The sequence below is a fragment of the Hyposmocoma kahamanoa genome, unplaced genomic scaffold, assembly GCF_003589595.1.
Source record: "Hyposmocoma kahamanoa isolate Upper Pololo Valley unplaced genomic scaffold, ASM358959v1 91, whole genome shotgun sequence".
Classification (NCBI taxonomy): domain Eukaryota; kingdom Metazoa; phylum Arthropoda; class Insecta; order Lepidoptera; family Cosmopterigidae; genus Hyposmocoma; species Hyposmocoma kahamanoa.
This window is the reverse complement of record NW_020654684.1, coordinates 2,986,972-3,007,884: the sequence shown is the minus strand read 5'-3', so window position 1 is coordinate 3,007,884 and position 20,913 is coordinate 2,986,972. Positions and strand designations below refer to the sequence as shown.

Genomic DNA, 20,913 nt, shown 5'->3' with positions numbered 1-20,913 from the left:
TTGTACTATATGGGTCTAACTTGAAAGTGTTTTTTTAACTTGCTTGAAACTTATGGAATTTATTTATATTATTTTATTGCTATTTATAATACATTTATCAAAGAACAAATCTGCCAAATTTCATATTTATAACTTAAATAATAAGCATGTTATTTGAAAAAATAGGTGTAATGTAGGAATCTAGAATCTATACGCGATTTCCCAAAAATCTACTTTTTTTGGATTGTGCCCTTATATTACTAAGGGTGCGATATACGCCGTTATACCGGGAAAAAAAAATATTTCACGAAATATCGACTTTGAAATAAATGCATTAAAAATGTCAACGACGAATATTTGTTATGGTCATCCTTCGTTAATTTGTAACAAATGATTCCACATTTTATGTTTTACCGAAAGAACAATGGCAAACTCCCATTTAAATTTTTATTGACGTAATTTGTATGCGTCTGTTTATGAAAAATATGTGACAATATACAGTTGAAATTCTTGAACAAATTTTGTTTCGGGTTTACTATTCAGAGAAATCTGGAATTAAAGATATTACTGCTTGAAGTTTTGGAGGTTATGTGTTACATAATTAAATAAAATGTATTCGGTGTATTTCAAAATAAACTACAGGGTTTATGTTGTGTCGAAAGTTCAGAGGAAATTATTTTTTATACTGTTATAGTCAAAAAGCATGACGTTAAGCCATAATAAAAAAACAAAACGAGTTATATATTACACACCACAGAGTATTGCTCTGGAAACTCGGACATAAGTTTTTTTTTGTGAAACGTGCCATCTATCCTTTATTTCAGAACTTTTTTGTCAGTTTCACCATTTTCTCGCGTGGTATTTTGCAGAAGGAATTATCAACTTTATTTTTTGTAATGAATTACTTAATCTCATATTACAAATGGGTCGATTCAGTACATTTGATATTACGTTAACTAACTTAATGTGGACCACTGAAATTCTTTTTTTGGCGGCTAGATGTCGCTTAACGTTAAGAAATTCAGAAACTGATAGTTGTAGATAGCAGTCCGGTTACATACTAATTAGTCATTAGAGTTTCTGTTAAATATGATTTTATTTCCAGACTTACCTGGATATATAATTTGAAATTATAATTTGAAAAACTTAATGAATTCAATTTATTCAAACTTGTAATTAAGACATTTGAAAACGTTAAGGAATTCTTTTAACTATGATTTTGGCATAGTTCTTTGAAAATGTTTGCATTTTATATAAGCCTCATTTGTCGCGTTATCCTAAATTAAGTGATTTTATTACTTATAAAAATCACAGAAAATCATTTTTAGAATTTAATCAATGACATTATTTTTTTCAGGAATTAATTCCCGAGCTTTTCTTCCTGCCGGAAATGCTGGTAAACAGCTCAGGATACCGGTTGGGCATCCCCGAGTCTCCTTCAGGTGACGTGATCTTGCCGCCGTGGGCGTCGTCTCCTGAGGAGTTCATACGGATCAACCGCATGGCTTTGGAGTCGGAATTCGTCAGTTGCCAGCTGCATCAATGGATCGATTTGATATTCGGCTACAAGCAGAGAGGTAATTATCGATTAAGTAAGTAAACGTGTTGAATTAATTTTAATACTCATTCCGGTTCATGTTACTTTAATTATGTTTTCCCCCAATAAAAGAGGTTCGGGATCACATTTTAATGTAACGGTTCACTAGTACATCAGTACAAAAGAAAAGATAGTTCTAGATTAGATCGTTACATTTATTTTGGTTCAACCCAGGGCCCGAAGCCGTCCGAGCCACGAACGTTTTCTACTACCTAACGTACGAGGGCGGCGTGCGACTGGATCAAATCACAGAGCCCGTGACGCGAGCCGCCATCGAGGATCAGATTCGCAGCTTCGGGCAGACGCCTGCGCAGTTGCTAAGCGAACCGCACCCGCCCCGCGCCTCGACTATGCACTTAGGTGACTAATAAGCGTAACAATATCTAATGAGCGGACGCGAAATTGGCGCCCAGCAAGGGGTTAACGTAATTGGCGCCCGACAAGGGACTAGCAAATGACAAAGGTGACCGTTTCTCGCAGCTCCGCTAATGTTCGCGGCCGCGCCCGACGACGTCTGCGTGCGACTCAAGCTGCCGTCGAACGCCGCCGTCGTGCACGTGTCGGCGAACACGTACCCGCAGCTGTCCATGCCGGCCGCCGTGACCGTAAGTGAGCAGGGCGAGGCGTCTCGGCCGTTGGTCATTGTTCTGTGCTAACGCGCCGCTGCTGCAGGTGAGCGCCGCGCGCGCCTTCGCGGCGCACCGCTGGCTGGGCGGCGGCTGCGCGCACGCCGCGGCGCGCCACGCGGCCGAGCACGCGCAGCCCCCGCCGCACCCCGTGCTCATGGACCCCGTGTGGGGTGAGTGCCGACCCGCCCTCCGACCCCCGCCCCGCCCTCCGCCCTCTAACGCCGCTTTGTTGCAGCGGCGGGCGGCGCGGGCGCTCTGTCGCGGCGCCAGCTGGGCGACAACTTCTCGCAGCGGGTGCGCGCGCGCAACAACTGCTTCGTCACCACCGTCGACTCGCGCTTCCTCATCGCGGCCGGCTTCTGGGACAACTCCTTCCGCGTCTTTTCCACCGAAACCGGTAAGTCTTCTTAATTGTTTCGCTTTCACTGATACAAAGATCGACACAAAAAAAACTATTTCGTCCGATTGGAATCCGACCGGCGCCTGTTGCCACAACGGGGCTCCTGAGTCAACAAATCTTGCGAATTTGTCTATATCCTTGTTGCAAATTTTTGTACTGGGTTTAAACGCCTTTTTTGCCGTCAGCGCCCAATAGGTTATAAGTTTGTAAACTCATAAGTGACGCCGATATAATAGTGTCATCTTGCGAACGTTCTTTGCAGACGGTTCAATTGACTTAGATTGTTTTTTAAATAACTATTTAAACCAAAGAACTAAATTATAAATTACTTTTAACAAAATATAAAAATGACCGTTATGAATTGCAGCGAAAATAGTACAAATAATCTTCGGCCACTACGGCGTGGTGACGTGCGTGTCACGCTCCGAATGCAACATCACGTCCGACTGCTACATCGCCTCGGGCTCCGAGGACTGCACCGTCCTCTTGTGGCACTGGTATTAATAAAGCTACGCATAGTTTTAACAATAAGGAAGAGATACTGTCCTCCAACCGGTATACCAGTATTAAAAACTAAAGAGATTCTGCTAACACATAACAATCACCAGTCAATGCGTGTTGTTTTATTTTTAACCGACTTCTGTATTTTTGTGTCCGAGTATGTCACGTGATTACTTCGGTGTTTTTGATGATTCTTTTTTGTTGGAAAGAGGATATCTCAGTATTGGTCCTATTTAAATTTGAAAAAAATATTCCACCTCAAGGGTGAACTCGGTTTTACGCACGTGCATGCATGCACGCGGTAATCGATTTGAGAAAACTTGGCAAATTGATATAATTGCACGAACTTTTAAAATCGTTATTTTTTTATGAAAAATGTTATAGTTGTTTGAATATATTTCTTTTGAAGAGGTGACGCATACGATCAATGCTTGCGTTGCATTCTGTTCTCAGAATCCCAGAAAGCTTTGGCGTTGGTCCTTTCGCAAATATTGTTAGAAGTGCCGATAATTACTGGTTTGGACTTTCGCATTTCGGGTCGAAGACGCTACCCACAGGCACAGGAGACTAGATGTTAGGCTAAGGCGGGTTGCAGGTCGGCGCGACACGGCGGCATCGTGGGCGAGGGCGAGGCGCCGGCGCCGCGCGTGTCGCTGACGGGGCACGACGCGCCCATCAACGGCGTGCTGGTCTCGGCCGAGCTGGGCCTAGTCATCTCCTCCTCCGTCAGTGAGTAGCCTGCGACTCCACACTTCACTGACTTTTTAAATTCTTTCGAGTAATTAGACCAATAATCAAAATTTTTTTAAAACTTAAAAAATGTTTATTTACGTTCACTTAAACCTAGTTTTCAGCAAGTTTGCTGGAGAACTCCGTTTAAGCAAAATAATTGCTTGTGCTAAGAGTCCTATGTGACAGGTAAGTTACGAGTACTTAAGTTACAGGTACTATATGGTTATACTCCAATAAAAACACTACGCCCACTTTATTTTTTGGTCATTTTCTATTGTTTTTAGCAAACGGCCATATTTACTAATATAGAATTTTGTGCGAAAGCAATAAAGACACAAAAACAAAATTCGAAAAAACAAAAGTAATTTCGTGAAAAAAAATAAAAATCAAAAAGCAAAAAAAAACAGAACAGGTCCAAAAATTAAGTCCGCGTTGTGTTCGATGATCGATTAAATATTAACGCCGCCCTCGTTCTTGCTCTCAGACGGGCCGGTCCTCATCCACACGACGTTCGGCGAGTTGCTGCGGGCCCTCCCCGCGGCGGAGGGCGTGTCCTCCCCGCAGCAGCTGGCGCTGTCGCGGGAGGGCGTCATCGTCGTGGCCTACGCCAGGGGCCACCTCGCCGCCTTCACCTTGAACGGGCGCCGACTCCGGCAGGAGACGCATAACGACAACTTCCATGTAAATTGCTGTGCTACTTTTAGCCGAGTTCAAAAAAAGGAAGGGGTTCTCATTTCGACTGTTTTTTTTTTTTGTACGCGATAACTTCTTGAACCAGTTTTAATGGTTCTTTTTTTGTTGGAAATCTCAGTAGTGGTCCCATTTAAGTTTGAGCAATATATTTTACGTCTGAGGGTGGCAAAATAGGGGATGAATGACTTTTGAGGTTGGTTTTTTAGTACTCTGTACTGAGATTATTAATATTTTATGATTGAATGCTGGCTAACTTGAAAAAAGGCCCGTTGCATGCAATACAATCGTATTATTTGCGTGCAAGTGAGATGGAAAACATTGCATGTCTCACGGGCGATACGGGAATTACGAACTTCGACTCTGACAGCCCCAGTGTTCGACATCGGGCTTCTAATAGTCTCGTATGTAATTCCTTATTGGTAAATGCCCTTAATACGCAATGTACTATTAATACACGTAGCGAACGACGGCCAAGACTCGTACGTAACTCCTTGTAGTTGACTCCAAAAAAGGCGATATCTTGTTATTGTGTTCCTCATTTAAAACTGGCCAAAGAAAGCAACCTTTGAGCCGGTGGTGGTCGTGGTCCGCAGTGCCTGGTGCTGTCCCGCTGCGGCGAGTACCTGGTGTGCGGCGGCGACCTGGGCGTGGTGGAGGTGTGGCGCGCCTTCACGCTGGCGCCCCTCTACGCCTTCCCGCCCGCCGGCGCGCCCGTCTGCAGCCTGGCCTTGTCGCACGACCAGAAGTCAGTTCCCTCCTGCTTCTACCTTTTCTCTTGACCCCGGCTTAATTTAGCAACATGACCCTGGACAAAAGTGCTTACCGGAACTACAAAGCTTGGGAACTTAATTCAAGATACCACAAATGAAAATAATTTGCGTTTTAGACTCGTTTTTAACCGACTTGAAAAAAAAGAGGAGGTTCTCTTGTATGTATGTTACGCGATAACTGTGAAAACATTTGTGAATCGATTTTGACGATTCTTTTTTGTTCGAAAGAGGGTACCTCAGTATTAGTTCCATTTAAATTCAAAGAAAATATTCCATCTCTAAAGTGAGTGATAGACGTACGAGGTTAATAATCGCGGTTTTAAAGTTTGCGTTCTTACTCAGCTCGACGTCGGCGACACACGACAGATTAGCTTACGATGTCGTCCACGGAGGAGGTCTTGTGTTATTTGGGAATAATATCATTTGAAACAAAATGGCGGCTCGTGACTCGCGACGCTGACAGACATGCGAGCCCAGGCGAGCTACGAGCAAGATTTCAAACATGTTTGATCGCTGATGGACTTGCACGGCAGTTTTAAAATTCGCGTACTTAGGGTGACACATGAGTGAAAAAGGTCGTCGAGCCACAAGTACGCGTATTTACTCGTACGTCTATCACCCACTTTAGAGTGACAAACTAGGGGATGAATCTGGTTTAGCGCACTCTCCGGTAACCGATTTCAATAAAACTTGACAAATAGATGTAATTCCACGAACGTTGTCGGTTTTTTTTAAGTTACAATTACAGTACAAAATAAAACGAGATACCTATAGAAAATACAAGAGCAAATTTAATGTGTCATAATCATGTAAGTCATTGGTCATAATACTTGCTATACCTACCCTTTGTCTTTGTCAAAAGTTACGTTCCACGCAAAGTCACGTTACGTTTGTTTACGTAGATTCCTGCTAGCGGGTCTGGAGAACGGCTCGCTGGTGGTGTTCCACATCGACTTCAACCGGTGGCACCACGAGTACCAGCAGCGCTACTGAGCGCCGCCTTGCTGCGCGCACCGCCACCGCCGCACGCACTGGCACTGAACACGTCTATGTTGTCTGCAGTTGGGAAACACTTCTTTTAAACACGTTCTTACGCTTCGATAAACACTATGTGAACATTTTCTTTCGCAAACGCCGCCATTTTAATGGCGGCGGACTTTTGTTTTTACAAAATGGCGGCAACTTTATAAAAGTTTACAGACGGCATAGATTTGTATGAAAATATTTGAATTTTACATCTTGTTAAATAATTAAACAAAGATGCTAATTGCGTAATTCTAGGGAAGTACTTATTATTAGTTTTTAAGAATAAACCATTTTACAGTTTTGACATTCCATTGTTTACGTATTAACTAATATATTGATGAAATTATGTTTGTATTATTTTGAATCGATTTATTTTATTAATTTAGTGCCATAGGATAGTTTAAATAAAGTGCTGTAAATCGAGACGTACTTAAATATTTACAATTCCTTAAAGTATTTCTACATACTTAGATCTCTACATGCAGCTGACGTCCATTTTATTTTAGTCTATTTATTTTCCAGTCATTATATGTATAGAACTTAGATTTGGATTTTCGTGCAATATTATTAATTACTATTTTATCTTATTTTTTTCCAACTTATCCTTTATGAATGTACTTAATTTTTTGTAAAACTTAAATTCCTTTTTTTAATTTTTTGCTATTTTCTGGTGGTGGTAAAATGTCGTACCTATTTTTATTTGAAATAATATAATTATAAACGTTGTTACAGAATGTTTTTGGTTTTTAATTAAAAGGTTGTATTGAATTTTAATTTTGTTTTGATTATTATTTCCTTTTCCTTTTTTTACGATAAAATGATCATTTAAAAATGTTCACGAGACCATTTAGTTGGGTATAAAATAAATGCGAAAGTGCCAATGTTTTAGCCATTTTCGCTAATTAAAATTAAACCAATGTCAATAAATGTAGCAAGAGTTTAGCTATTAATGTAAAATAAATGCTATTATTATGTTAGGTGTCTAATGTTGATACCAAATAGTTTTTTACGCATTGGAAAAACTCGTAAGTCCAAAATTCTTTCATATAAAAGTATCATGTGCAGAATTTTGTGCTTTAGAGAAAAATTCTACTTACAACCGCTATTGGTTTTGAAAAGTTGTAGCGATTGTACGTAAGTTCTTGACGTATTTTTGCATCACGACACCCGCACCTCTCCTTCCGTTCTGTGATTTAGGCTTAAACGCACCTATAAATAAAATAAAATCGTACAACCTCTTTTCCTATCTCTGTGCCAAATATAATGTAAAAAACAGGATATCGAGAGGCGTTCAGTGATTAAGAAATTATATAAAATCTATTAGACATCCTTTTCAAAATGTTTTGCATGTAAACACCCTTAAACTTCTAGAATTAGATAGAAATTTCTAGTAAATTCTATAGTAAAATGTTCCGTTCACTTAGTGTCTTCTAGAGATTTGTGTAAATTAACTCTTGATCCCTTATTCTCACGTCCCACTTTAGCTCTACGTAGAACCCAATGGTTATACTATTAGCTTGTACCCTTCTACTATAATAATGTAGATTAGTCGTCTTGCTTCTAATGTACAGGTCACTACACTAATGAAGAACATTCGTATTCTATTTCATCTGAATAAAATTGCATCAGTGACTGTACATCTTTATTTTAGCCTGGGTTTCCCGCTTCGCATACTCTTTCTGCTATGAAATTCGTTTAGCTTCTCATTTTCAAGATTTTCTTATGGCAATTAAATAGTGTTCTATTAGGGCATAACTAAGAACCAAGGTTTATTCACGGTATAGACTTGCTACCTTTAATGGAAAACAGTAAATGTATTTAATATACTCACTTAAAATTGGAAACCTATTTAAAAATCAAATGTAATAAGCACTATTTTCAAAGTCACTAAATCACGCAAAATTATTTTTTGATTACGCAAGTACACGCTACATGCAATTCTGTCCATTAATTAAGTATCTAATATAGACCGTGAATGTTGAACTAGATTTAATTATAATAATAATAATTTATTTTGCTAGTCGTAAGATACACCTCGTGTATTATAATAATCACTGTCCACGTAATTGTAAGCAAAATTCAATTTGTAAGCGTTTTAAATATTATTCTTAAATAAAACCTAATTAATGACTGTACACTGTTCTTATCACGCCACAAACGCACTCGCACTATAGTAAATTAAAATGCTACAGCTGATTAAAATATTGAATAGTGGGCGCTTTAGTGCAACAATTAATTTCACACACGGTACTGCCTTCGCCACGTAATCCCTTGCCTTGTTTAGACTACACACATAATTCAAATTAATACCTTAAAAATTGTTGAACGTATAGTTAATATGATAGTTAAAATAAAACCTAGAATAGTGGGTAGCCAAGTAGCGGTATTAGACATAGTATGATGGCGAGTCGTTGCGTTCTTTAACTTATTGTTATAAGGCACTCTCAACGTTGTGGTGCCTTCTAACAAATTAATATCTCGTATGTATCATTACATAAAAATATTTACTTTCATTTAGATTACACATTTTAATGTTGATTGTTACATGTTGCAAAATAAGTTCCGTGAATGTCAGTGCACTTTGTGACAGCTTGAATTGTTAATAATTTAATTATTTAGCGTACTTAAATTACTTAATTAGTTTGTTAAATCGTCAAAGTTATTGCACATTGTTATCCGTAGTAAATGTGTGACATTCTAAATATGTAATGTAACGTTTTAGCACATGCTTCTTTAAATTATAACACTTAGAAATTTTATAAATTTAATGTGACTTCTGTATTTGTAAATTCTTTACTTTGCCATTTAGGTATTGTATTCAGTTTGCTTAAAATCGATATTTTCATTATTTCTATGTGAGACGTTGTGTCCATGATGATATTATAATTATTGTTATGCTAAGTATATGGTGCGTTTGTATGTAATAAAAAGATCTTGAGTAATAAATAAATTGCATTGAAATAATGTAGTTTTTCGTTGTGCGTACCAATAAAAACTACAAACATTGTTCTGTTGGGTTATTTCAGAAAATATACAAATAGTGTTTTTTTTTTTCTGAACAATTGGAAAAACATAATTCGAAATGTCACACTCAGACGACGCGATGGTACATACAATATTTGATAAAAAAATTACAAATATTACAATTTGGACTACTAACTCGTTTACACAGTCTTCCACAGCCGCTGAATCCTACTAAATCTAATCTTCTAAAAACAAACTAATATTAAAGTTATATTCACTCGCACTACACTTAAGTACGTCTAAAGCCAATGATAACTCACGCCATTCAAATTAAATACATTGATAAGACACTCTTAACACATTGTATTCAGAGTGTCTTTAGTAGTAGTCTTTCTAATTTATTATTTCATCACGTACCATTTATACATACTACCTACTCCTAAGAGACATTCTGTAAGACTTTAAATCGGTAGAATAAAACGTACTGCTAATCTCGATGGTCTCTAAATCAAAGCAATTGTTTTGCAGTTAATAAAACTAATAAATAATTATGATAATGTACCAGACAATCACACCAATCGCCTTGTCTCAAACTAGAGAATTTCCTGTACTATGAGTACCTACTTACAAAACCGTTACTTTTGCACTCCATACACTCCAGGGCACTTCTCAGAACACCTAAGGCAGAATCAATTTAGAAAAGTTCATTTCCCAAATTGGTCCTACCGGGAATCGAGCCAGGACCTCCTCGTCCAGCGTCCACAGAGCAAACTGCTGAGCCACTGAGGTCGTCATTTATTTATTTCAACCCTTTAAAAACAAAACAAAATTTTTCGTCCTTTTAAATCCTATTTATTCTAACCTTTAAAAGCAAAGCAAAATTTTTCCTCTTTTAAAATCTGGTAGTAATTCAGAACTAGGTAACTTTCCACTGTTCCAATCAAAGGTGAGGAATCCAAAGACATTATAATCTGGAGAGGAGTGCGACAGGGTTGCATTTTATCACCTACACTTTTTAATATTTACGTAGGTACTCTGAGACGATGACGGAAACCCTGACTGTAATAGATTAATGGACATCTAAGGTAGTAAAAACGACATCAATAACTTTACTTCATCCAGAATCAAGAAAATGGGCCCACATACTTCCTATAATACAAAACCTTTGCTCCAAAATTCTGTTACTAAACATTGCAAAATGTTTTTTTTTTTAACCAATTTAACTTTATAATTATTAATGCAAAGATCGAACACTAAGAAAAAATTCCTTCAATCCGTCTTTCAAGAAATCGTGCTAGACGCCAGATGGACTTTTTTTCTTACTGTTCGGTCTTTGTATTATTAATAATTATAACAAATTAGTGAAGTAATTTTGCTAAAAATAATTGAATCTCATAGTGGTGAAACATCCTGACATTTAATAAACTTAATTACAGTTTAGCTTTACTTTCACATATATTACTCATAACATAACATAATACAGTTTGATCTTTTATCAAAACTTTTAGTAGGTACCTATCTATAGAGGAAAATATCAGAAAAAAATTTGAATTTTTTTCTTTACCTAACACTCTAGTCAAGTCAAACAATTTTTTTTACGCGAGTCCAGAATATAATAAGTAGCGTTGAATTCAATATAATATTATTTTTTACCCGCCTTTATGGCGATGATGAAACGAACAACTTATGAACGCATGTTCAAATAGCGCAGGTGAATCTTTTAACCATACGTTTTTAGTAAATTTTTTGTAAATGCAAAATTCAGTTTTTTATTTGATCGAATTTAAATACAAAAATTTAAAATATTAATCGTTTTTAGTCAATATACTTTACGTCTATTTTTCACTATTCTATCTTGAAATAATTTTGAGGTTAGTTTTTGAATATACACACTTTGACATTGACGTTTGCATAGTCTGTTTCCGGCCTTTTCTCAGCTCCCGTTGCAATCATGGCGATGAACAATATTTCTAAAAAGCGAAAAGTACGTTTAATATGTGAAATAATAGTAAAAATATGTGTACATTATTAATCCGTCAACAGTTCTGAACATTCCCATATCTAGAATTGTATTATTATATCAGTGAAAGTGGTGATGTTGATGGATAACAATTAAGATTATCTCAAAATTAATGTTTATTTTACTTTTCAGTAGTCTTAACGTAGAACGATTAACATATTAGTCGAAAGTTTAGTATCAAAACGCGTTGGTAGACTATAAAGTGCGACAGTGAGTGTAAAGTCAAAACATAACCTCTGTCACTTTTCAGTTCGTCGGTGACGGAGTTTTCAAGGCAGAACTCAATGAGTTTTTGACCAGAGAGTTGGCTGAGGATGGGTACTCTGGCGTGGAAGTGCGTGTCACGCCGACGCGGTCGGACATCATCATCATGGCCACTAGGACCCAGAGCGTGTTGGGAGAGAAGGGCCGCAGAATTCGAGAACTAACCTCTGTCGTGCGAAAGAGGTTCAATATCCCAGAGCAAGCTGTGGAACTGTACGCTGAAAAGGTCGCTACCCGCGGTCTTTGCGCCATCGCACAGGCTGAATCATTGAGATACAAACTCATTGGGGGTTAGTTTTGTCTTGATGTCCATATACTCTATTGTAATGCATTTTTATTGCATGTAGTTAGTATTTTGCCAAATATGCACCAAAATTTACATACTATTTTGTTAAGTTTAAAGGAAATAAATAACATTTAATTATTATTTTATGAGAATAAAACTTAAAAATTCATACTTATCTCTGTAAAATTAATGAATAAACTACAAGCAATTGACCACCAATAAATTGTAGATCTCAACGAAGCTGGCTTGTAGTCTGGTGATTGTAGTGTTTATGTGTAGGGGTAAATCAGTTTGACACCTACCTCATAAATTAGCTTTTTTTTTAATGTATATTATGGGTTCCATCTTCAAAAGCAAAGGAAACAAAATTGTTGTCTTTGTTGTTCATGCTTAAAAGTAAAAACGATGTGTTTTCTATAATATTCATAAAAAAGGACACTAAAAAATAAAAGATACTATTTTGTGTTTTACAACAATTTACATTTTACCTGTATGTTCGTGCTACTTTAATGCTTCAAAATGCAAGTTATATCTCTCACGTTTTATTGAACCAAAACCACTAAGTTGTTCATTCTAAAACTAGTGCCTGTGTCATAAATAAATGCTCAATGTCTCTGTGTGAATGTTGCACAGAGGGCACATATAAATCCACAAGCATGAAATTAGCATTAATTTGAATAATTTTTCAACTTCAAATATTAAACATTTTCAGGTCTAGCTGTACGTCGTGCATGCTATGGTGTTCTCCGATTCATCATGGAGTCTGGAGCCCGTGGTTGTGAAGTAGTGGTCTCTGGCAAGCTCCGTGGCCAGCGTGCTAAGTCTATGAAGTTTGTTGATGGCCTCATGATCCACTCTGGAGACCCATGCAATGACTATGTCAACACAGCTACTAGGCATGTACTGCTTAGGCAGGGAGTGCTTGGAATTAAGGTGAGTCTTATTTTCATGTAAAATTTATATGTAGAATGTGAACAGTCAAACAATCTGAGAAGGTGGCCAACAGTGTATGCATATAAGTTGATATGAAATTGTGAATTTTCTCTCTTGTTTTTCTCTAATGTTTGAAGAGAATGTTGTATCCACGTAGTTTACCTTTAACTAAATCAAGTCATCTGATGGGCTAATAGACAAGCAATAATAGGAACATTTCCATATTTCAAAACTAATTGAGGCACGACTTATAAAAGAAACCTGGCCGCCAACCTATTGTGACTGCTCAATTCTAATATCATCTCTATGTAAATTATATCCAAGCCACAATATCAGGGGTGTCAGGCTGCATCAGGCCTGTTACCTAATTATTGTGGCAGAGCGACCAGCGTGTTTTATTGGAGGGACTGTCTGTACAGTGTCTTGTCGGTGCATGCTGGACAGTTGCATTTATAATAATTTGAGTCAGATTTATCCTCAAAACAACTGAATGACTAAAATCACAAAAAGTATTTTAGAAATTTAAATTACTTTATCCATTGATAAAATAACCCATTAAATGCCATTTGCAGGTGAAAATCATGCTTCCATGGGACCAACAGGGCAAGAATGGTCCAAAGAAGCCCCAGCCCGATCACATTCTGGTGACCGAGCCCAAGGATGAGCCTGTACCGTTGGAGCCGACGAGTGACGTGCGTACGCTGCCACCCGCGCCGCTGCCGCCGCCCGTGGCTGCTGTCGCTTAATTTTTAAGCTTGCAATAAAAAAAATTAAAAAAACCACTTCTTTATTTTTTATTTTGGAACATTTGCCGACAAGTTAAATTTGGGTCCTATTTCTTCTATTAGCAATACAAACACTGATGTCCAATGTATATAGCAGCTGCACAATTTAAGGATCCAAAACTAACTTGTTAGGCATGCCACAAACAACCTTTATGCCTTGAATCAAAAATTATAAATATGATAAAAAACCTCCCCATAGGGGCCTATTTCTTCATTTTACTTGCGAAAAGGCATAATATTTATTTTCCTTCCCAAATTCAAAATTATATTTAGTTTATAGATTATTTTTAATTGATAGCAAATTACAGTCTTAGACAAATTTGCGAACACAGACATATATGTCTGTTTGCGAATAAAAGTTGCGATTTACAAATAGGTTATTTTGTTCACATCTAGACAACCTGCAAGAGCTAAATAAGTCACGTCAGAAGTACGCAGAAGCTGAATAATTAACGTTTAGTATAAAATTTTTGTAATCTTGAATATCAACTTGAATCCTATAGAAAAAAACTTGAACATACGTTACCTCAAATTAATTTTGAAAACGACTGCCAAGAACAGTAGATTTATTTCTGTTCATTCAAAATAAACTGAATGTATAGATATATGAAAAAAATACTATTACATTTTGATAAATATCTTGATCAACAGTAAAATAACACGTTTGTAAGGCCTTTTTAACGTTACCGGCAAAGATGCAGCGGCAGGAATTATGGACGTTGTGGTTGTGGAGGGAGAATGCCATCCGTGTGTGGTGGGGAGTCCGCAAGCACCTTAGGATATGGAACAAGTAAGCACGCACGATCCCGAAATCTGCTATGCAACGAATAGGCCCGTCTGTGTATTATACCCTCTGAGAATGATCATTCATATGCAGAAGCCAAACGTCCATGTTAATTACATAATCTGCCACTAGATGTCACTGTACACTTTTACATGACAAACTTATAATTTGCGGTTGTTTAAAATACTGATTGATTTAGAAAATCCCTTTGATTTTATTTATTAGATGAATATCACGAATGCTTTTTTCTCATTAGGAATATTTTTCTATAGATATATTTTGCAGCTAACAATTGTACGAAATATGTATAATTTCACTATAAATATATTCGTCTAAACTTTTGTCGGACGTAAATAAATTTGTCAGAATCCTGAATCGCGATGTTAAGATTTTCCCTCGAGCAATGACTACCCCAGAACATTTTCGTACCGGTATCGCTTCTCGGCCTTTTGGCTAAGATCAAAGTGTAGTATCTGTTCTTTTCAGCTTAATATCTGAAAGTTCCCTCATTGAGGGACCAGTATATTAAACTGATTTTTGTGACCAGACGGGATGTTCGGGGCTCGCTCCACTCCCGTCACGGGTCGGCCCGGCATTGCAGTGCCGCCGGGATCGGCCCACATAAAATTCCAAATCCGAGATTTGACGGTCCAAGATGTCACAGGGGGATCATTTTATCTCTAGGTGCACAAGCGACATTCGAAGTGGGTCAGTTTTCTAGATTTCTATAGTATAGTATATATGCAATGCGCAAGCGTGTAACCACCTCTAGTAACTAAGCTACATATAAAGACCTACAAAATTACCCTTTAGGACTGTTGGGACTCACTGCTTGGTTCCAGTAGGATGTTCAAGTACACCTTTCCCCACTTATAAGGTGGAACCAACGATCTTAGTCTTAACGAGTAAATATTTGGGCTCGTGGCCCCTTAACACGTTTGACCTTTTAACAAAACCTATTTAAAAATCAATTACAAATTACTGTCTTTCCGTCCATCCGTATTATAACTAAAGTAGGCGGATGTTATCTTTTTGGAATTTACGGAGGCCAGTACAATATAAGAATTAGAACCTATATAGACTTTAAAGATTTATAGGTAGATAGGTGCAAAATAAAATAAATATGTAATTTTGACATTTTTATTTAAAAACCTGACTACATACACCCCAAACCAAGTGCATTATTATTAACATTTAAATACAAAAAGTGTTCATCGGGTGCTTCGTTGTAAAAAAAACAACATTCACAATATACAATTTTGCCATGATTAGTACATACAAATAATGGTTGGTGTCTAACAGTTTTCTGAAAACTACAGCAGCTCGCTTTATTTTCACTTTCCCTTACTCCTGGGGAATATCACAAGGGATGGTCCTACATACTATTAGTTCGTACTTATACCATCACGCTTGGCTGCCACTGGGGTATGTAAACACTAAGGACCTCCACCCACTGTTAGTTCAATAATACAAAAATGTGATAAGGCGCTAAAATTGAGCAACTGCTAGACAATAAATTCATTTTACAATGGAATGTACACAACACACAAAATTGTGACCTAAAAATGCCTCCAACGGGGTAAGTATTTCGTAAAACGAAGATAGTATTTCTATCTAAAACAGTAAGTATTTATTTATGCATGACCTGAGACCGGAGAAAAAAAATAATACTACACAAGTAAAATTATATTTTTTTTGCTTATATTTTGGCAACTTTTCTCTAGTCTCGATATATTAATTACTTAGGTAAGTATAACTATTAGCTTACCAGTCTATACAAACTCAATTTATACAGAAGTTAATGGGGAATGTTAAGTAGCTTAAGGTTATATTTTGAATGTAAGTTAACCCAATTGTTATATCTCATATTTTGTTCGTGATGCTTTGAACCGTTTCACACTGGATACGCTATACAGCTGTCAATAACCTTTTTCGGCATCGTTGTCACATCTAAATATATTTTAAAACAATCCACAACTGGAACATGTCGGTGCATTGCCATGATCAATAATACACATTGTACACCGATTTCTACAGAGTCACAAGTCAAAAATAAATATTTTTAGATTTATTGTACGCAGTCTTCCCTGCTATTCGGTTACAAAATTGTGGCAACATTCTGATGTTGATTACTACGACTGAAGTAATGTCACTGATCGACTTATTTGGTGGTTCAGATCAGAAAAAGCTTTTTTTCTTCAATTAGACATTGACGTCGTTCGACATAATTTTTTATATTATTTTACAAAACTACCGTACATAGTCATTGTGCACACTGACATTGTCAGAATAATCGTGTAAATAGATGGAACCATTATAAAGAAATTAGAATTAAAATAGCCGTCACGTTTTTCCTTGTCACGTCTGCCATTTTTATCTTGTGTTAGTGCTGAAACCGGTGTGCGAAAGTGTTCGTTTTAATAGAACTTCAGTATAAATTGTGCCCTAAACCTCGCTTAACATAAATTGGACCAAAATTGTTCACTTCCATTCTTAAATATGAAACTTAAAAGTGTACCTAACCCATAACAACGCTAGCGATAAACTGAATACCTTACAGTACGTGTTCGACACAGAGATTGATTTGTGAAAAAGACGCTTTCTTAAAAATCCATTACCGCATTCATTCAATATACATATATTGGCTGACAAATATGCAACAATACATTTTTTAAAAACTAAAAAAACGTACGACAAATTAATTGCTGTTTTCTATTACAAATTGAGGTCTTTTGAGAAAGTCTCAATATCCATTTCCGTTACATTAAAACCTACTTGTACTCGTGTCATTTATTTAGCCTAGATTGTATTTAAAAAAAAAAACTTGCCGGCAGTGCTTCGCTAAACTTTTTTTTATGACACCATGTGAGGGGACAAACAAGTCGTGTGTCTGATGGAAAGCGACACGCCTGTCTACAGCACTTGCAATGCCACTCAGAACTTTAAATTGCAAAAATTTAAGGGGCACTGCCACCGCGCCCGTCACCCTGAGACAAGTTGACAAGTCCCATGTGCCTGTAATTTCACCTGCACCCTCACCCTTTCAAACCTAAAATAGGTCAGGTGGGAGTAGTAATCTGGACGAACTTTTTAAATTTATTTAATCAGACAATATACTGTATAATGAACGGGCCTTTAAAAAATCTAATTTTGCCTTCATGAGTGACTCTTAGGTTATACTCCTATATATTTGATATCTATTTGATAGTGATAAAGTACGTAAAAAACTGCGCGATTTTAAAATGTTCAAAATCACTAAATATTTTTATTACGCACTTAAGTTTAAAAAATGTAGAAATGCACTTTGTACTTGCACTCATATGCACCGGGGACAGTTCATAGAAAAAAACGATGGCAACTTGGCAATCGTATTACGAACAAATTATGATGCATTTTAGTGTTAAATACTGACATTTTTAGTGGATATACTTGTTATACAACTATAGTTTAAAATAGAAGTAAGAATTAGAACAGTGTAGCTGCCAAAATTCGATACTGTACATTGAACCTTACATTGTTTACTCATTTGGTGGTGTTCGGAAAATTTAAGCTAATCCGAGAGTATTTAACAAACAGTTTTCAAATTGCAATGTAATTGTAATTTAGCCCTTAAAAAAAAATACGCTAAAAACCAAAACAACCTTTTTAAAATACATGGTAGAGCAACACGTTTTGTTACATAGTACGACTGCCGCGGCGTCAGTCGAAAGGTGGAACATGTAGAGCCTCCAGGCTCGCAGGTGTCCAGGTCCGTTCACAGCAGTTACCTGGAATTGGATAATTGGTATATTGTTAGATTCGTAGAGATGTGAACAATCAACAAAACAAAAAGTTGCTAATCGAAAATTTTAGTTTACATGCATACTAACACGTCGGTCTACTATTGGGGTGTATACAGAGTGAGAACAATCACTATAATGGATATACATTTTAAGTTGCATGATTTTTAATCTGGTGCTTAGTGTTTACAATAGCAATAATAAAAAAAACATTGGATTTAAATTTCCAGTGTGGATAAAGTGACTGTGGTTTGTATGAAAAAAAAAATGAATTACAATGGTAACGCCGCAAGAAATTGAGATGTAATAATTTCTGTTTTATGTTCTAACCCATTTTTTTTTTCTTGTTATAGGGATCATTATCATTTTGTCACATGGGATCCTAAGTGAGTTACTAAAAAAAATGTTTTTCCTTTTTTTTCTAGATGAGAGTAGTCGCCGAATGCTAAAGAATGTAGACAGGTATATCTTGTCGAAATGAAATTATTTTTGCGGATCTAACATCGCTTATATTTGGTTTTTCAAACAAACCAATTTTCGGGCTGTTCACAGATTCCATAGTAACGGTTCAAAATTGTTATGTCTGATATTAATGCAAACCACTCTATTTTGAACTACACTTACAAAAGTTACTAATTTCAATTACCAAATAATAAAAAATATTTATTTTTAATTTATCAAAGAACGGTCCAAATTCCGCTACGTACGTTTTGTAAAACATTTTAACGATATCACTTTTCTTTTTTTTCTACTACTAATTAAATTTAATTTAGTACCAATAGATACTGTTAGAATCAAACGTCGATTGTATTGAAACGTTCGCAAGACAGCAAAGTCGTTAACCGAAAACGTTGTTTCATATCCAAGGTGGCTGCCGTGAATTGATAAATGGTCGTCACGTCACCAATAAACGTCCATGACAGACAGTCGTGATATGGGACCAGCAGTTTGATTTTGATTGCCTTTCTCGGTCGGAAACCGAGTCTCTTCCGAGTCGAGGACATTTCAAATTGGAATAATAGTTGATTTAACTCACAAATTAGAAAGATATAGTAGGAATTAGGTATATCTTCTCGCTTGGAAACCCATCTGATTTCGAGACATAGATGGGCTACCCGATCGAGTCCGATTTGAATGAAAATCAGCATGCAGGCAAAACGCGACATCCGGTCAACGATTAATAAAACGTTAGGACATAGTGGGAAAAGGGCGCCCTTCCGGTTTTGAAGGGTAAAAGGTGCTGGTGAAGTTAGTTAGTGAAGGCACTTGTCAACTTATGTCTCAGGGTGGCATCACAAACTCAATTTTTTTTCCGAAATAACGTTTGTTCGAATTTTCATTACACCGAAAACCGAATTATAACGAAGCCGTTGTTCTTTGTTTATCGCAAAGGCACGATCAGGTTCGGTTAGAGTTAGGTTTAAAAGAAAAAACATTTTCCCCTCAAAATGACTTTCGAGGCTACGAAAATTCAAGCAAACGAGCACGCAGCTTCCTACATTAGGAAAGAGAAGGCGGCCTCACTCGTGCACGGTGTCCATGGGCGGCGCCATGCGGCAGACCAGCTGCACGGCGCCCAGCACGGCCTGGCGCAGCGGCTGCGGCAAGCCGGGCCGCGCGGCCGCCGCCTCGCTGGCCACGCGCAGCTCGCGGAACGTGTTGCGCGTGTACGGGTTGCGCCGCGACGCGTAGCGCCACGTCACGAAGTAGTAGTACACGAACGGCGTCAGCAGCCCGCAGTACCCGCTGCAAGCGAACGTGCTCGGGTCAGTGTCGCCTTAGGCCGTTTTTCGTGAAGACGGAGTACAATGGCTCGAAATATTTCGAACAATTCTTCATGGGAGCATGGTTTACATTTCGACAACTGTTTTATAGTAGTTTATGTGACTGTTACATAATGAAAGGTACTAACACACGAGTGTTTTATTGCCCAATTATGTACAGTTACATACACTGCTTTATCTACACACATATTATAAGCTCTCTGTGATGTGTTCAGGAACCGCGTGTTACGACTAGCGAAATGGTGGCAAATAAAAACTTTTCTCACGCGTTTCACACAACCGTAGTTTTTATTTTTAATTCATAGACAAACCAGAATCGGCCCCAACTATCATATCGTTCGATATCAAGTAACGTGTGAAATTGTCAAAATTGTTTCCTATTGACATTTCATTTCGAATAAAACTTCATCTCGACTGATATTAGAATTGAGGTCCAATCAAATTGTTTTGTTTTTCAGAGATATTCGCAGTTTCAATGTAGTAGGGTCACATTCATTTAAATTGTACATGTAACTAAACAGAAACGAAACGGAAAGTAACGAAACGGAACATAAGGGCTTGGGCACAGTTGACGAATTAAACTAACTTATTTTAATAAAAAATAACCGATTATATTCTTTCCCTTTCACTCCACGACGACGTGGCGTATATATATAATAATCATTGATAGTATAAGTCCACATAATGTAAGACATAAAAACAAATAATAATATTTAGTGAGTCTTTATTCACAATATAAGCTGATTCAATATACTTTTTTTTCTAGGCATAATAGAAAAGTTGTCAAGGTTTTTATTTTCAGCCGATAATTTTGTTGCCTCAGCCTTCGTTCGTTTATGTCAAAATCAGAATACATTTTTTTAAGCTTTTTGTTTTCCAGCACTAGTTGAATATATGCAGTTTTTCCATTTAAATTTATTATCTCTTGTAGGCTTACATTATTTTTACTTCTTTTTCGTAACTCCATTTTTGTCTTAAATTTTTCTC

At 37.1% G+C, this 20,913-nt stretch overlaps 3 protein-coding genes and 1 non-coding gene across 4 annotated transcripts in view; 3 read left to right on the top strand and 1 right to left on the bottom strand.

Moving 5' to 3' along the window:
- Positions 1-1,340: 1,340 nt before the first annotated feature.
- LOC113236339 (neurobeachin-like) lies at positions 1,341-7,010 on the top strand. Its single transcript, XM_026472372.1, has 10 exons — positions 1,341-1,556; positions 1,751-1,936; positions 2,057-2,181; positions 2,249-2,375; positions 2,441-2,602; positions 2,973-3,102; positions 3,702-3,835; positions 4,323-4,519; positions 5,125-5,276; positions 6,204-7,010. The coding sequence occupies exons 1-10, from the start codon at positions 1,370-1,372 to the stop codon at positions 6,292-6,294; spliced, it is 1,491 nt and encodes a 496-aa protein (XP_026328157.1). The 5' UTR covers positions 1,341-1,369; the 3' UTR covers positions 6,295-7,010.
- Positions 7,011-11,212: 4,202 nt separating this feature from the next.
- On the top strand, positions 11,213-13,566 carry LOC113236284 (40S ribosomal protein S3). The gene is made up of 4 exons (XM_026472292.1): positions 11,213-11,275; positions 11,562-11,865; positions 12,574-12,794; positions 13,367-13,566. Exons 1-4 carry the CDS (start codon positions 11,243-11,245, stop codon positions 13,538-13,540), a joined length of 732 nt encoding a protein of 243 aa, XP_026328077.1. The 5' UTR covers positions 11,213-11,242; the 3' UTR covers positions 13,541-13,566.
- A 1,230-nt stretch (positions 13,567-14,796) lies between these two features.
- Positions 14,797-14,989, top strand: LOC113236348. The gene has a single exon (XR_003310945.1). It is a non-coding gene; the product is annotated as a U2 spliceosomal RNA (small nuclear RNA).
- A 2,947-nt stretch (positions 14,990-17,936) lies between these two features.
- Positions 17,937-20,913, bottom strand: part of LOC113236315 (Krueppel homolog 2) — a 25,378-nt gene continuing 22,401 nt past the window's right edge. Inside the window, exons 6-7 of the mRNA XM_026472328.1 lie at positions 19,667-19,888; positions 17,937-18,130 (exon numbers count right to left, since the gene is read on the bottom strand). Of these exons, the coding sequence (XP_026328113.1) occupies positions 18,127-18,130; positions 19,667-19,888 (226 nt within the window). The 3' untranslated portion in view covers positions 17,937-18,126. The remainder of the gene's footprint in view (positions 18,131-19,666; positions 19,889-20,913) is intronic.